A 15,471-nucleotide genomic window follows, 5' to 3' on the forward strand; every position below is an offset into this window, starting at 1 on the left:
CCTGGAAAAGGACATTGGCAAGCTGTGAAATGGATTCTACGGTATATTCAGAAGACCGTGGATGTTGGATTACTGTTCAAGCAGGATAATACACTTGGTAAAGGTGTTATTAGGTACGTTGATTCTGACTATGCCGGTGATTTGGACAAGCGAAGATCAACCACCGGTTATGTGTTTACACTTGCTGGAGGACCAATAAGTTGGAAGTCTACACTACAGTCTATAGTTGCGTTGTCAACCACAGAAGCCAAGTACATGGCTGTAACAGAGGCTGTAAAGGAGGCTATTTGGTTACAAGGTATGACTAAAACCTTGGGATTGGTCCAGGAGCATATTAACGTGTATTGTGATAATCAAAGTGCTATTCATTTAGCAAAGAATCAAGTTTATCATGCACGTACAAAGCATATTGACGTACGTTTCCACTTTGTGCGAGAAATTATTGATGAGGGGAAAATTTGTCTTCAGAAGATCAAGACTGCAGATAATCCCGCAGATATGATGACCAAGGTGGTAACAGTAACCAAGTTTGAACATTGTTTGAACTTGATTAATATCCTGCAAGTTTAACAGTTGAAGAAGGCACTATCAAGTATTGTTGTCAAAGACAGAAAGAATTGTGTGAAGATAAGATTATCCTAATTAAATCTTCAAGGTGGAGATTATTAGAACCCACCTATTGTTTGAAAAGTCAAAAAGAGTGGGCACCGAAAGTAGAAAGTAAGATTGGTTGGCAAGTTGGGTTAAAAGTTGGCATGGGATAATTGCAATTTTGGTCCCTAATTGTATAGGGACATTGCAAGTTGATCCTTGAACCTCAACTATAAATAGGCCTAACCATTTCTTACTTTCTTCATCCCATAATTGCCATTCTCTACTTAAGGCATTATTCTCTCTCTATTTGTAAATTTCACTTGTAATTTTGGAGTGAAATATATTTGGTAGTGCCGAGGGCGTAGGCAAAATTTCTTTGAACCTCGTTAAAATTCGGTGTTCTTTATTATTTATTTTGCATATTTTGTGAATGTGATTGTAGTGATTTATTGTGCTATTAAATTACGATAGAGGGATATTCTGGCTAGGAAAGACTTGGTATTTAAGTGATCTTCGTGATCTACCTCTCTTTCCTGGGAATTGAACTTAGTGTGATTTTTTAGTACAATATTTTTTCTCTTTCACACGCTTCCGCGCAACAATTTGTAATTAAAAAACTCATTCATTGCTCCAATTTATTAGTTAGTCATGTAACTCTCATTTCTCACGCCTATAAATGGATTACATTTTATCCCTTTACTAAAAAAACAAGCAAACTAATATCTATACATAAAAAAAAAAAAAGCAAACCGATCCTTTTGTTAAAAAATTTATTTATTTTTACTATTAAAAATTGGTTCATGTACGTCAGAATGACGTATAAGAGGCACGTAACATGTAACTGTTTGATTATTCTGTTAGTTATGTCAGCTTTTAACAATAAGAATAAGTGAAATTTTTAATAGAAATGATCAATTTTTTCTTTAATCTAATGTGCCTGAATAATTTATATATTTTCAAATAAAACAAATAAAATACAATTTTACTTTCTATCATAATTTAACCTTTTAGATAATCTGAATTTGTAGGTAGATCAAGTTGATTAGATTGGATTTATTTTAATTGAATAGTATTGGTTTGAGCCTTTGTTTACTAATTAAAAACAGAATCAAATAATAAAGACAACCTAACACAGTTACATTTCTGTCATATTCCAACAGCCTATAATTGCCTTTGGGTCAACGTTTATTTATTTATTTTACAAAAACCAGAACTTTATTCTCAAAGCCAGGGTCTTTGAACCCTCGGCTAACACTTGAGAACCATTTCTGGGTTTTTTTAGATCTTGTTTATTTTGTTCATTGTTGAACTTCAAGGGATTTTTTTAAGGAAGTTTTCGTGTGAGAAGACGGATGGCATCATCTAGTAGTTCTAAACCGTCATCCCGAATTGAAGTGCGACGGGATTCCTTGTCGGAAGCTGAATCGAGCTTGAACTGGGTTGCTAATAGTGATAGTGATACTCTCCCGAATCGTACTCACAACGTCATCAACTCTCTTGCGGTTGATTCGGACTTGAAGTCTTTGATGAAGGAATACTTTGACAACTTCGAAAAGACTTTAGAGTTCTGTACTGCCCTTAAGGATTGCCTCGAACATGTTCGAAACAATCACGGAATTATTGAGTCGGCGCTTAAATGTTATGATGAAGAGGACAAATTAGAAGTCGGGACCATCGAGGAAAATTCTGTTAAGGCCTTGGGGGAACTAAGGAAGTTCAAAGAAGCTGAAGAACCTTTCGTTAAGCAGTTCCTCGTACTGAAAAAAATGGCCCATAGGCGGTACGAATCGATGCAAGGGAAGGTGCGTGCTCTGAAGAAAACGCTCAAAAAGAAATTGGAATCATGGGAAACATGGAGGAGGGTGACAATGGCCTTTTTTGTTGCCGCTTTTATTTCTGTGTTGGTTTTTTCCGTGGCGGCGGCAACCAAATCCGCAAAGCCTGTCATAACAGCTTTGGCAGGTGCGTTGACGGCTGCTATAGTTCCGCTGGGAACATGGTGCAATAAGTGGTGGAAGCGGAACAAGGAAGAGATAAAGAAGCAGAAGAAGTTAACAACTATAATGGATATCTATGGTTCTAGTGCAACCACCATAAGGGCGCTTGTTGACCAATTGGAAATTAAGAAAAAGTCACTGTTGCACTCTGTTGATTGCGTGCTCACTGAAGGATATACTTTGAAGGCTGCGATGGATGATATCAACGAAAAATTGAAACTTGTTATGCCTATCATTACACGTTTGCTTCGAAAGACCGATGACTATGGCAGTAAATTTAGGACGGATCGGGAAGATACTCTGCGGCAGATGATGCATATGCTCTAGCACATCAACCGGAGAGCGAAGAGAATCCCTTGAGAACTCTAGCAATGACATACCTCATCGTATTTATGGCGTATCAATTTTACATTCCAGTTTATGTGCATTCATGTTTGTAATTTCATATATGATATAATGATTCTATGGTCCTATGTGATTATATACATTTGATCCTATATGATATAATATTGATATTGTTGTATTCAACGCTATATGATGATATTACGATATATATATATATGTGAGTGATGCAACGCTGCTATGTATTACGAGACTGTAGAGAATATTTTAATAAAAAAAAAACGTTGCAAATAAGTGAATAAAAATATACGAAAACAAGTGAAAAGAAAATTTCTATAAACAATTTATTTAATATGTACATATATTAGGTGTATGACTCACCTCAATTCGAGCTTTTAATAATAATCATTATTGTTAATTTAATATTTAATATGTTTGTATATATATATATATATTTTTCTTACAAACTACATGTATTAAATATTTATAAAGATCTGTATAAAATATTTGACATGTTTTATCCACTTTATTAATTAATTATGTATAAAATATTTAATAATAATCATTGTTACTAATTTAATACTTAATATGTTTTTCTATATAAAATATTTCTAAAGTATATGCTTGGTTGGAGTTATTTTAAATTCAAATTAATTTAGATTCATAATAATAAGATTTTGAGTTTAATCAAGTTGGTAGCTAGGTGGCAAGCCTTGACTCTACTTAAAATGGGATAATTGTGCTTTAGACCTTGAAATCTACCATCTTACAAGTTAATAAATAATAAAATTATAGTTTAATCACTCTAAAAATGATAATTTTTTATTTAATTCTTTAAAAAACTGCAGATGTAAGCTAATGCACTGTTGAATTATATTTTAGCTCTTATAAAAATATAAAACTCAATCTTAACCCCAAAAATCTATAGCTTCGCCTGTTTAAGATCAATTTTGAGTGATCTTAATCAAGGTTATTTGAATCAAACAACATCAACTAGTCGAACCGAAAACTGGCTAGGATACTAATTTGAAGAAGGACATTAAACCTATTGATCCCAAAGCTGATATCACAGAACAAAAAATTGATTTAACAAAGTCTTTAATATTTTTTATTTTTATAAATTTTTTAATAATTTATTTAATCGAACTAAATTAATTAATTGTACTAATGTAACCTACAAATAAATTACATGACTGATTTGTCCAGTTTTAAAAACCTTCACCAGTATAGCCGTAGGCGTTTGCTAAGTAAAAACAAAACAGCAGAAAAACAGGACGAGAGACTAAAGTGGTGTCCAAATGATTTCCGTAACACGTTTAGATTGTGTCATTTTCCACTGTAGTTACCTTTGGGACAAAGTTCATTTTATTTCCACACAAGTTGCCTTTTTCCCAGATCAGCGGAGATCTTTAGTGGACTAAAATTTTAAAATGTTATCGGAGCCGGGCCCTCCAGTCCCTGTTGCCTCCTCTGAACTGTCGATCATCATCAAGCTTGTCACTCTCAAAGTCAGGGTCATTGAACAGTATACCCCACATGTTGAAACAAACACTTCCCTTCAACTTTCCTTCCATTTTCTCGCGCATTAACTAAATTCATTATAATAAAGCACCCTTTTTAGTCATCAGCTGAAATTTCAGGTACTTTAAAGCTCATACATCTATATAATCTCTCAAAGATTTGATGTTTTTAGTGTCTATACTTGAAAACTATTTCTGGGGTTTATAAGATCTTTCTTATTTTGTTCATTTGTTGAATTTCAAGAACGTACTGTCATTGCAAGTCGAACGGGGACTGGATTCCCGGTCCGAATTCAAATGGAGCTTGAATAGGACTGATTATAGACATCGTTCAACTCTGCAACATTTGGATGATTCTCTCAGTGACCCTTTCATTAATTCACTCGCGGTTGGTTCGGACTTGAATTTTTTAGTGAAGGAATCCTTTGACAACATCAAAAGAACTTTTGAGTTTTGTACTGCCATTGAGGATTGCCTCATACTTACTTGCAACAATCATGAAATTAATCAGTTAGCGGTTAAGTGTTTCGATGAAGAGGTCGAATTAGAAGTCGGGATTGATAAGAAGAAATTTGTTAAGACCTTTGTCGTAACCATTTTTTTGGAAAACTGGTATCGATTCGGAGAAAAACGAAAACAGGAGTCGCCACCAATCTTTTTAGGTGTGATTGGATCACCTTGTAAAAGTGGTTGTTTTTAATAAATGGTTTGATTTATTTAAACAACGATTTTGGTCCACGTAAATCAAGAAAACAGGTTCGGGAGTCGGTTAAGCACGAGGAAGGATTAGCACCCTCGTAACGCCCAAAAATTGGCACCTAGTTGATTAGTTAGTGTCTTAGTGTCGAAAATTGAAAGCTTGAAAGACATTGAAATACGATCCATATTATTAATGCTAATTTAAAAATGATCGAATAAATTAAAACGGATGTTAGGACTCTCTCATCTCGAAGTAATAAAATGTCACTCCTAGTAAGTTAGGACACATCATCTCGTATCTTCGAGAGTAAGCATTTATTTCAAAACTCGTATAGCGATTTAAAAGAGTATTCCGTTATTTAGGTTAAATGAGAAAAATTGAAACCCAGTAAGTTAGGGCACGATTGATAAAGGTTGAGAAGGATGAACGCGAAAGCGGATCGTAAAGTTTGTCAAAGTCGCGGATTTGACTTAGGGCTCTAGACGTTCGGAAAGAAACTTGGATTTTTCTTGACACAACCTGAAACGAAATTAAATCCAAGTTAGATAAAATAATTAAAACAAATAATAAATCAAGGATTCAGGAAGTGAATAAAGAAGATAAATGGAAAGATAGAACGTGGCGTGTAGAAGTCCTAAGAAGCCTTGGAAACACGAAGAATCCACAACCCCCTTCAAGCGGCTCTAATTTCCCCTCTGTACAGGCCAATTTTAGGCCCAAAATCCAATACCCATTACAAATATTAAACCCTTAACCCCAGCCCAATATTACTTAACCCGGAGCCCACTTAAAACCAATACCCATTACAAATATTAAACCCAAAGGCCCAATCTTAAACCCAAGTCAGAAGCCCGCTAACCCATACCCACTAATCTAAACAACCTAGCCCAGCAGCCCAAAACAAATCAGCAGTCAGAAACCCCAACCCCACTAACCCTAGCCCACTCAGCATCCCACTTGCCTCCCCACTTGTGCCGCAACCATGAAGCAGCCCCATACCCCCTACTTGCCCACATGCCTCATACCCCCACTACAACAGTCCCATACCGTCTGAGCCCTCACACACCCCACCGTCCGTGCCCATTCCCTGCAATCAGACAAGACAAAAGGAATAAAAAAATCGGTGAGAAAGGGTTATAAAAACCCAAGTCAAAAACTGCCAAGGGGTTCTTCTTTTTTTTTTCGGTTTTTGGATAGTCTTCTTTTTCGGTTTTCGATAGTTTAAAACAAAAGCGAGAGAACACACACATCAGTTTTAGGAACAACAATAGATCAAGATTGATATTATCAAAACCGGATCAAGGAAAATGTGAAAAAAACTATTCTCTTTCATATTACCAAGAATCATTTTTTCTTTTTATTGGATTTTTCCTAGACTCTAATACATTTATACATATATATATACAATATTATAAAAATATAAAAAAATCAAATTTTACCTTTCCGCCATCCTTGACGCTGCTGGTGAGGCGGACCTCGGCCATGTCCGATGGATGCGGCCCGTGGCCGGAGCTCCCCTCCCTCTCTTCTTTCCCGCTCCTCTTTTCTCTCCCTCCCCTTTTTTTTTTTCTTTCTTTCTTCTGTTTCAAATGAAAAAACAAAAAAAATTGGCTTATATAAGGGTCCAAAACGCACCGTTTTGGATCCCCCCCTTTTAAGCAGAAAACGACGCCGTTCTGATGCGGGTCGGGTTGACCCGACCCGTCCGACCAGGGGATCCGCGTGTTTTTTAAGGGGGCTATTTGTGATTGGCCCTCCGCTTTTCAACGTTTATAATCAAGTTTTTTATATTTTAAATTCGCCCATTGTTTTGCCTCGATTTCGTTCGGTCCCCACGCTGCATGCGTTTTAACATCTGGGTTTATTGTGCTTTTGACCCTCCTAGTTCTACGCGTGTTGTAATTAAGTCCCTCCCTTTATTTCCTTTTAAATTGACCCCATAACTTCGTTATTGTTTTAATTTTAGTCCTTCTTCGTCTCTTTTGTTGTTTTTATTAAATATCATCATTATTTTTGAATTATTAATATCATTAATATTGTTATTATTATCATTATTATTATTATGTGTTAATATTTTTTTCCGCTTCATATGTGTATGTATATATGTATTGCTTAATATTCAATATTTTTGATTCCATTTTATTCAATATTTCATGAATGTCGTGTTTGTTTCTTCTTAGTTCAATATTATCTTTATTATTATTATAATCATAGTACATGTTTTGTTATGTAATTTATATGTTGTATGTATTATCATTTTAATTATATATTATATACATGTTGGATGTGGTATTGTTCATGTATTTTATTATATATGTACATAACTTTAATATATTATATATATATAATTATTTTTATGTGATATTAGTACTCAAATATGTATTTAACCTTAAAATCACATGTGTATATTATGTAAATGATTTAATATTATATTTCTTTTACACGTGTTATGTACATAAGTTTTAATTATTATATTTTATATATATTATTATGTATATTTTAATATTATTAGGTATCTATTTTTCTTTACTATTATGTGTATCTCTAATATTATACGTTTCTAATACTATTATTTATATAAAATTATATATGTATATATATATGTGTATGTATGTGTGTAATGTGCAAAAATAGTTTTATTATTATTATATTTATTATTTCTAAGGTAGGTATGTATTATATATGTTCAATATATGTCATATGTATTTTATCGATAATAGTTATGTATTTTACTATCTTATGTATATACTCCTAACACTATATATATAGTATATTTCCAACACTACTACTATTTAAATATATATATATATATACATATTTATATATTACATATATACTCTTAATTATCCGTGTATGTATATTCGTTGTATTCTCATTGTATTCTCATGTATGATACTATTGTTACATTTAATATCACGCGTATTGTCATTATTTTTAAATATCATTGTTGTATGTATTATGTGCCATGATGTGTTCCCGACTATTATCTTTCGTTTTCCGTCCGTTCCTGTATATTTCTCTTTTTTTCATTATTTTAAAATATTTATTCGTGTTTTTATTAATCTCAATACGTAAGGCAATATATCGATTTAACACTATGTCGTCGATTTCATCGCTATGTTGGGTGAACATCAATTGACTCGTGTTAGGACGGTATATCCTTCTCAAAAAAAAAAAAAGAAGGAAATCAAAAATTGAAAGTTTTCGTCTTTTGAATCGGATCACGATTGAATATTACTTTGAACTCATATTTTGAAAATCAAGACAACACTTGTTTATGAGATAGCAATTTTTGGGCGTCGCGAGGGTGCCAATACCTTCCTCGCGCGTAACCGACTCCCGAACCCTAATTTTTCTCTGGCTTTTTAACGTAGACCTTAACTCGGCCTTTTTCTCGTTTTAAATAAAGGAAATCTAATAGGTGTCCGATCACACCTAGAAAAAGGACCGGTGGCGACTCCCGGTTTATTTTAAATCAAATTTTAATTTTCAAGTTTTTAATCGCCACAATTAGCGACCGAAGCTAAAGCTAATTTTTACGTCGCTACACCCTCCAAGATAAAAACCTTGGCAAGAAAAAGTTTGAAGATGATCCCCACAATCTAAAAAGATTGTTAAAACTCTTCTAAAAGAAACTCAAGAGAAATTCTTGAAAAGAAAAAACTCAAAGAGAATTTATTAACTCAAAAGAGAAATAGAATAATAATCAATTGTCTCCCTGTGTACACAGCAAAGGCCTATATATAGGTTAGATAAATAAATCTAAATAAAACTCCTAAGTATACTAGAACTCTAATTTAATCTAAACAAGAAGTAGTTTTAAACTAAACTTTCTTGTTAACATAAAATTCCTAAATAACTTAAAATACTTAATAATTATCAAAAATTCGGAATAAAATAATAATAAAATAATAAGAGCTAATAAACAAAATATTGTGCTTATATATAATAAAAATTAAGCCTAAAACTTAAACCCAATATGAAATGTCTAAGCTTGTAAGATCAATTGGGGTTCTTAAAATGAAATGCTTAAGCTTGTTAGCATTTTCCACATGGGCTTGTCGTCATAGATTGAGAGTTTAGGCCCACAAACATAATTAGTCTCTTCTAATTCGTCATTACTCCAGAATTTATTGTCTTGAAACTTCAACTCTTCTTCTTGAATTTTTTTCGTGATAAAGTCTTGAACCACTAAGTTGAGTTTTGACTTTATTTGTTTGTATTTGGATCTCGTAATTGGGCCTTGAGGAAAACTAAACTCATCTCTATTATGGCCTTTGAATTGGGCTGAGTTACTCGTATCATTCCCCTCTTCCACAAAAGGATTCGCCCTCAAATCTGCAATATCAAAAGGAGAAATGTCAGCGACATTAAAAGTGGCACTAACATTATACTCACCAGGAAGGTCGATTTGATATGCATTGTCATTAATGCACTTGAGTACTTGAAAAGGTCCATCGCCACGTGGGTCCAATTTTGTTTTGCGTTTAGTTAGAAATCGCTCTTTTCTCATGTGGACCCAAACCCAGTCACCGGGCTCAAAGATAATTTGCTTGCGCCCCTTGTTAGCTTTGTTGGCAGTTGTTTCATTTGTTTTGGCGATTCGTTGTCTTGCTTTCGCATGCATGGATTTCACCAATTCAGCTTTCTTCTCACTGTCTAAACTAGAAATGTTTTCTATAGGCAATGGTGCAAGATCAAGTATAGTTAGTGGATTAAAACCATAAACAAGTTCAAATGGGGAATATGCAGTTGTAGAGTGAATAGATCGGTTATATGCAAACTCAACAAATGGCAAATATTCTTCCCAACTTTTAAGGTTCTTACCTACAACAGTTCGTAGTAAAGCACTTAAGACTCGATTGACTACCTCAGTTTGTCCATCTGTTTGGGGGTGACATGTAGTAAAATATAATAATTTAGTACCAAGCTTACCCCACAATACTTTCCAAAAGTGGCTTAGGAACTTTACGTCTCTGTCCGATACAATGGTGCGAGGTATCCCATGTAGGCGCACCACCTCTCGAAAGAACAAGTCAGCCACATGTGTAGCATCGTCCGTTTTGTGACAAGGAATAAAGTGAGCCATCTTTGAAAACCTATCAACAACAATAAAGATACTATCTCGACCCTTTTTTGTTCGTGGTAAACCAAGAATGAAATCCATAGATAAGTCTACCCATGGCGAAGAAGGGATCGGTAAAGGAGTATAAAGTCCATGAGGCATTACCTTAGATTTTGCTTGTTTATAAGTAATACAATTAGAACAGACCTTTTCAACGTCCTTTTTCATGTGCGGCCAATAAAAATGTTCATGTAGAATATCTAGTGTTTTGGCGACACCGAAGTGTCCCATGAGGCCTCCACTATGTGCTTCACGAATTAATAACTCTCTCAATGAACATTGTGGAACACATAACCTGTTTAGGCGAAAAAGAAACCCATCTACAAGATAAAACTTGTTAAAGGCACCATTCCCACAATTAGAAAAAACATTTGCAAAATCAATATCATTTAAGTATAAATCTTTTATATGTTTAAACCCTAAGACTTTAGCATTTAATGTAGTTATCAAAGAATATCTACGAGATAAGGCATCAGCAACTACATTTTCTCTACCTGTTTTATACTTAATTGTATATGGAAATGTCTCTATGAATTCCACCCATCGAGCGTGTCTCTTACCTAACTTACATTGTCCCTTTAACCATTTTAGGGATTCATGATCGTATGGATAACGAACTCATTTGGCAACAAGTAATGTTGCCAAACTTGTAAACTTGGACTAATGCCAACAACTCCTTATCATAAGTTGAGTAGTTTAATTGTGCCCTCTCGGTTTTCACTAAAATATGCAATTGGCCTTTTTCTTGCATCAACACGGCACCAATTCCAATACCAAGCATCACATTCAAGTTCAAAAGTATTAGAAAAATCGTAATTTAAGAACCGGAGCGAACATAACTTATCTTTTAAAGTTTGAAAAGCCTTTTCCTGAACTTCTTCCCATTTAAAACCCATGATTTTTAATAATCTCGAGTTAATGGAGCAGCAATAGTGGAGAAATCCTTCACAAAGCGTCTATAAAACTTGCTAAACCATGGAAAGATCTCACCTTGGTAATTGATTTAGGAGTGGGCCATTCTCTAATTGCCTTTACTTTGTCCTCATCGACATGAATACCTTAAGCACTTACTATAAAACCTAAAAAGATTAGTTTATCACAACAAAAAGTGCATTTATCAAGGTTGGCAAATAATTTTTCAGTTCGCAGAATATCCAAAACTGATTTAACATGAAAAACATGGTCATCTAAAGAAGTTGAGTAAATCAGAATATCATCAAAATATACTACCACAAATTTACCCAAATAAGGTCTCAAAACATGGTTCATCAAGCGCATGAAAGTACTAGGTGCATTAGTCAAACCAAAAGGCATGACTAACCATTCATATAAACCAAACTTAGTTTTAAATCTTTGTTTTCCATTCATCCCCTCTTTCATTCGAATTTGATGGTAGCCACTTTTTAAATCAATTTTTGTAAAGATACAAGCACCATAAAGTTCATCAAACATATCATCAAGCCTTGGAATAGGATGTCTATACTTAATAGTAATTTGGTTAATTGGTCGACAATCGACGCATATTCTATCGCATACCATCTTTCTTTGGTACCGAATTAAACCTTGCACAAGGACTTAAACTTTCATGAATGTGACCCTTCGCCAAAAGTTCATCTACTTGCTTTTGTAACTCCTTCGTCTCATCGGGATTGCTTCTATAAACTGGTCGATTTGGAATTGTTGACCCAGGTATTAAGTCAATTTGATGCTCAATACCCCTCAAAGGTGGCAATCCTTTAGGTGCTTCTTCAAAATATCTTCATATTCCTACAAAAGAGACATAAAACACTAGGCAAAGAGTTATGAAGGTTAGTCAAAGATAAACAGTTTTGCCTAAATCGAATAATGATGCAAGGTTGTTTAGTGAGTAAGGCTCGTCGCACATCTTTTCCACTCGCATAAAAATTATGAACCACTCTTTTTTTCTCACAAGAGGATGCACTCACCATTGGGTCATTATTAATTTGGCTTTTTTCACTAGAGACCTCTTTTCTCTCAGCCTTTTTTGAATTTTGTGTCTTACTTCCCATAACCTCCTTACAAAACTTCATCATGTCGATTTGATCATTGTGAATATCTTTCGGATTCAAAGGGGTGAAAGTGTACTTTTTCCCACTGAAAATAAAAGAATATCGATTTAATTTACCATGATGAATAACATCACGATCGTACTGCCATGGTCTACCAAGTAACAAGTGGGCGGCATACATGGGAACGACATCACACCAAACATCATCAATGTAAGTCCCAAGTTTAAAAGTGATCAAGCACTGTTTTACCACACGGACCTCTGAACCTTCGTTAAGCCATTGAAGATGGTATGGTGTAGGGTGTTTGCTACATGGCAAAGCAAGAGAATCCACAAGGTAGCTGCTCACAACGTTAGCACAACTTCCACTATCAATGATAAATGAGCAAAGTGTACCTTTAATCAAACACCTCGAATGGAATATATTACTCTGTTGAAGATTATGATCATCCTTCAATTGGATGTTGAGTGTGCGCCTCACAACTAAACATCGGGGATGAGTTAGTGGTTCCACCAACTCTTCTTCACCATAAAATTTACCACAATCGTTGACATCATCAATTAATTTGGGCATATCTGGGTCTGTTTTATCGGAATCAGAAGTATAATCACCATCTTCTTTGATCAACAAAAGTCTTGTGTTGGTACAATCACGGCTATAGTGCCCACGCCCTTTGCACTTAAAACATTCAATTTCACGAGCTCGTTATTTTTTTGGTAAAGTAGTAGAAGTGAACTGCTTAGAAGATGAAGAAGAAGGTTTTGTAGGAGCCCCACTTTTCCCCTCAAAATATTTAGTCTCATCATGTTTTGGCAAACAACTTATTAGTAGCAAAGGAAATTTGAATTCTTGAAAGTGGAATTAGAACTCGTACCTCTATAATATTGTGAAGTACTAAATGAACGAGATTGACGTTGTTGAAACTGTCGCTCAATCTCAATTGCCTTACGTACCGTATCTTCAAGATCAATGTAGGTTTGAAGATCAAGAACATTGGCTATCGAAACATTCAAACCATCTACAAACCGCACCATGGTAGTCTCCTCATCTTCTTGGATATTTGCTCTATGCATAAGCATCTCCATCTCTTTAAAGTACTCATCAACAGATCGATTACCTTGAACAAGGCGTTGAAGTCTTCGTTTAATATCCCTATAATAATGAGGTGGGATAAAATGTTTTCGCATGATTTGTGTCAACTGTTCCCATGAATCAACATCTCGTTCACGATTCCTTTGGTGGTTCAACACAAGTTGAGTCCACCAACTCAATGCATAATCAGAAAATGCCAATATAGCTAATGGAACTTTCTCCTCCTTCGGACACTTATAACAACAGAACATGATCTCCATTTTATCCTCCCAATCGCAATATGCATCTGGATCATACTTTCCTTAGAATGGTGGAATGTTGAACTTTGGTTTAGCGACAGAAGGATGGCCTTGATTAGAAATACCCAAAGTTTCATCAATGTGACGATATTCGTGTCTACCAGGATTAGAACGAATACGAAGTTGTTCATTATCCCTATCATGATCACTATCACGAGCACGAGATCGTCAACTCGAAGAAGTCTCCAAACGAGCAACAGCTTGAGTGAGCAATTGAATATGATTGGAAAGCTGATTAATGTTCTCTTGTAGTTCTGTTCGACACGTAGTCAAATTGGCCTCAAATGTATCACGTACCTAATTCAATTGTTGATGTTGCAATTTTACCATCCCCACAATATTCTCCAATGTAACATCTTGTTCTTTGTCATCAGATGGTATCTCATCATGGTTTTTACGGGCACGAGTGTCACGAGTCATAGTGAAAGCCTGGAAAAGCACAACACTTCAAAAGAAAAAATTAAGCAAACCTCACCTATATGCACTCAAAAAAAAATTCTCAATGAGGTAAGAATTAATCTTGTGAGTCTTTTAAAAGTGTCTATATCAATCAATCAAGATGTTTTAGAATCAAACTATCAAAGCAAACCTAATAGCACTATGAGTCCAAAATTTGCTTAGACATCAAAGAATTTTGTTGCACGGATGAAAGAATATGCAACGTGCTTTAACCTACTAACACAAGAAACAAGAAAGTGTTAGAATGCGCAAGGAACAAATAAAAAGGAAAACAAATGAATACTTAAAGCTAAGAGTCAATGAAAATTGTTGAAACCCGAAAACCCGAAAAACTACGAAGCAACTTGACAAACTTCGTTCAAGGTGTTCCCGATTTCTAAAAATCACAAAATTTAAACTAAAGCCTCCTCAAATAATGTAGATTTGATCTGGAAAGTTTCGGCACAAAATTCAACCCACAGAATTTTTTTTATTTTTTATTTTTTTTCGTATTTTTTTTGTACTTTTTTTATCACTTTTTTTTTGTGGGAAATATTTTTTTATACTTTAAAATAGTGCCAAGAAATAGTATGCAAAATTTTAGATCATTTGAAAATCGTTTACCCACTGAAAAATATTTTTTCTAAAAACTGTAGGGGTAAAATTTGTTTTGAAGCTGTTTTCGAGAAATCAATTTAAAAAAGAACACCTAAAACGCCCAAATCGATACCAAATGATAAAGGTTGAGAAGGATGAGAAGCGGATCGTAAAGTTTGTCAAAGTCATGGATTTAACTTAGGGCTCTAGGCGTTAGGAAAGAAACTTGGATTTTCTTGACACAACTCGAAACAAAATTAAATCCAAGTTAGATAAAATAATTAAAACAAATAATAAATCAAGGATTCAGGAAGTGAATAAAGAAGATAAATGGAAAGATAGAACGTGGCGTGTAGAAGTCCTAAGAAGCCTTGGAAACACGAAGAATCCACAACCCCCTTCAAGCGGCTCTAATTTCCCCTCCAAGATAAAAATCTTGGCAAGAAAAAGTTTGAAGATGATCCCCACAATCTAAAAAGATTGTTAAAACTCTTCTAAAAGAAACTCAAGAGAAATTCTTGAAAAGAAAAAACTCAAAGAGAATTTATTAACTCAAAAGAGAAATAGAATAATAATCAATTGTCTCCCTGTGTACAATCAAAGGCCTATATATAGGCTAGATAAATAAATCTAAATAAAACTCCTAAGTATACTAGAACTCTAATTTAATCTAAACAAGAAGTAGTTTTAAACTAAACTTTCTTGTTAACATAAAATTCTAAATAACTTAAAATACT

General features: G+C 34.3%; 2 protein-coding genes across 2 annotated transcripts; one reads left to right on the forward strand and one right to left on the reverse strand.

The window, feature by feature from the left end:
* The first annotated feature begins 1,817 nt into the window (after nt 1-1,817).
* On the forward strand, nt 1,818-3,181 carry LOC108487300 (UPF0496 protein At2g18630-like). Its single transcript, XM_017791607.2, has one exon. The coding sequence runs from the start codon at nt 1,947-1,949 to the stop codon at nt 2,916-2,918; it is 972 nt and encodes a 323-aa protein (XP_017647096.1). The 5' UTR covers nt 1,818-1,946; the 3' UTR covers nt 2,919-3,181.
* Nucleotides 3,182-11,997: 8,816 nt separating this feature from the next.
* LOC128289406 (uncharacterized) lies at nt 11,998-13,660 on the reverse strand. The gene is made up of 3 exons (XM_053025252.1): nt 13,262-13,660; nt 12,225-12,986; nt 11,998-12,045 (listed from the first exon to the last, which is right to left on the reverse strand). Exons 1-3 carry the CDS (start codon nt 13,658-13,660, stop codon nt 11,998-12,000), a joined length of 1,209 nt encoding a protein of 402 aa, XP_052881212.1.
* Between the last annotated feature and the right edge of the window lie 1,811 nt (nt 13,661-15,471).

Source organism: Gossypium arboreum, chromosome 2 (genome assembly GCF_025698485.1).
Source record: "Gossypium arboreum isolate Shixiya-1 chromosome 2, ASM2569848v2, whole genome shotgun sequence".
NCBI classification, from domain to species: domain Eukaryota; kingdom Viridiplantae; phylum Streptophyta; class Magnoliopsida; order Malvales; family Malvaceae; genus Gossypium; species Gossypium arboreum.

Bases quoted from the DNA above. Each gene is read 5' to 3' on its own strand.
- LOC128289406 (XM_053025252.1), bottom strand. From the start codon at position 13,660: ATGGAGATCATGTTCTGTTGTTATAAGTGTCCGAAGGAGGAGAAAGTT. The intron at 12,987-13,261 runs GTACGTAAGGCA...GAATGTTTTAAG, and splicing joins ACATTGATCTTGAAGATACG to TGCAAAGGGCGTGGGCACTA. The intron at 12,046-12,224 runs GTGAGTGCATCC...TCTCTTTTGTAG, and splicing joins AAATTAATAATGACCCAATG to GAATATGAAGATATTTTGAA.
- LOC108487300 (XM_017791607.2), top strand. From the start codon at position 1,947: ATGGCATCATCTAGTAGTTCTAAACCGTCATCCCGAATTGAAGTGCGA.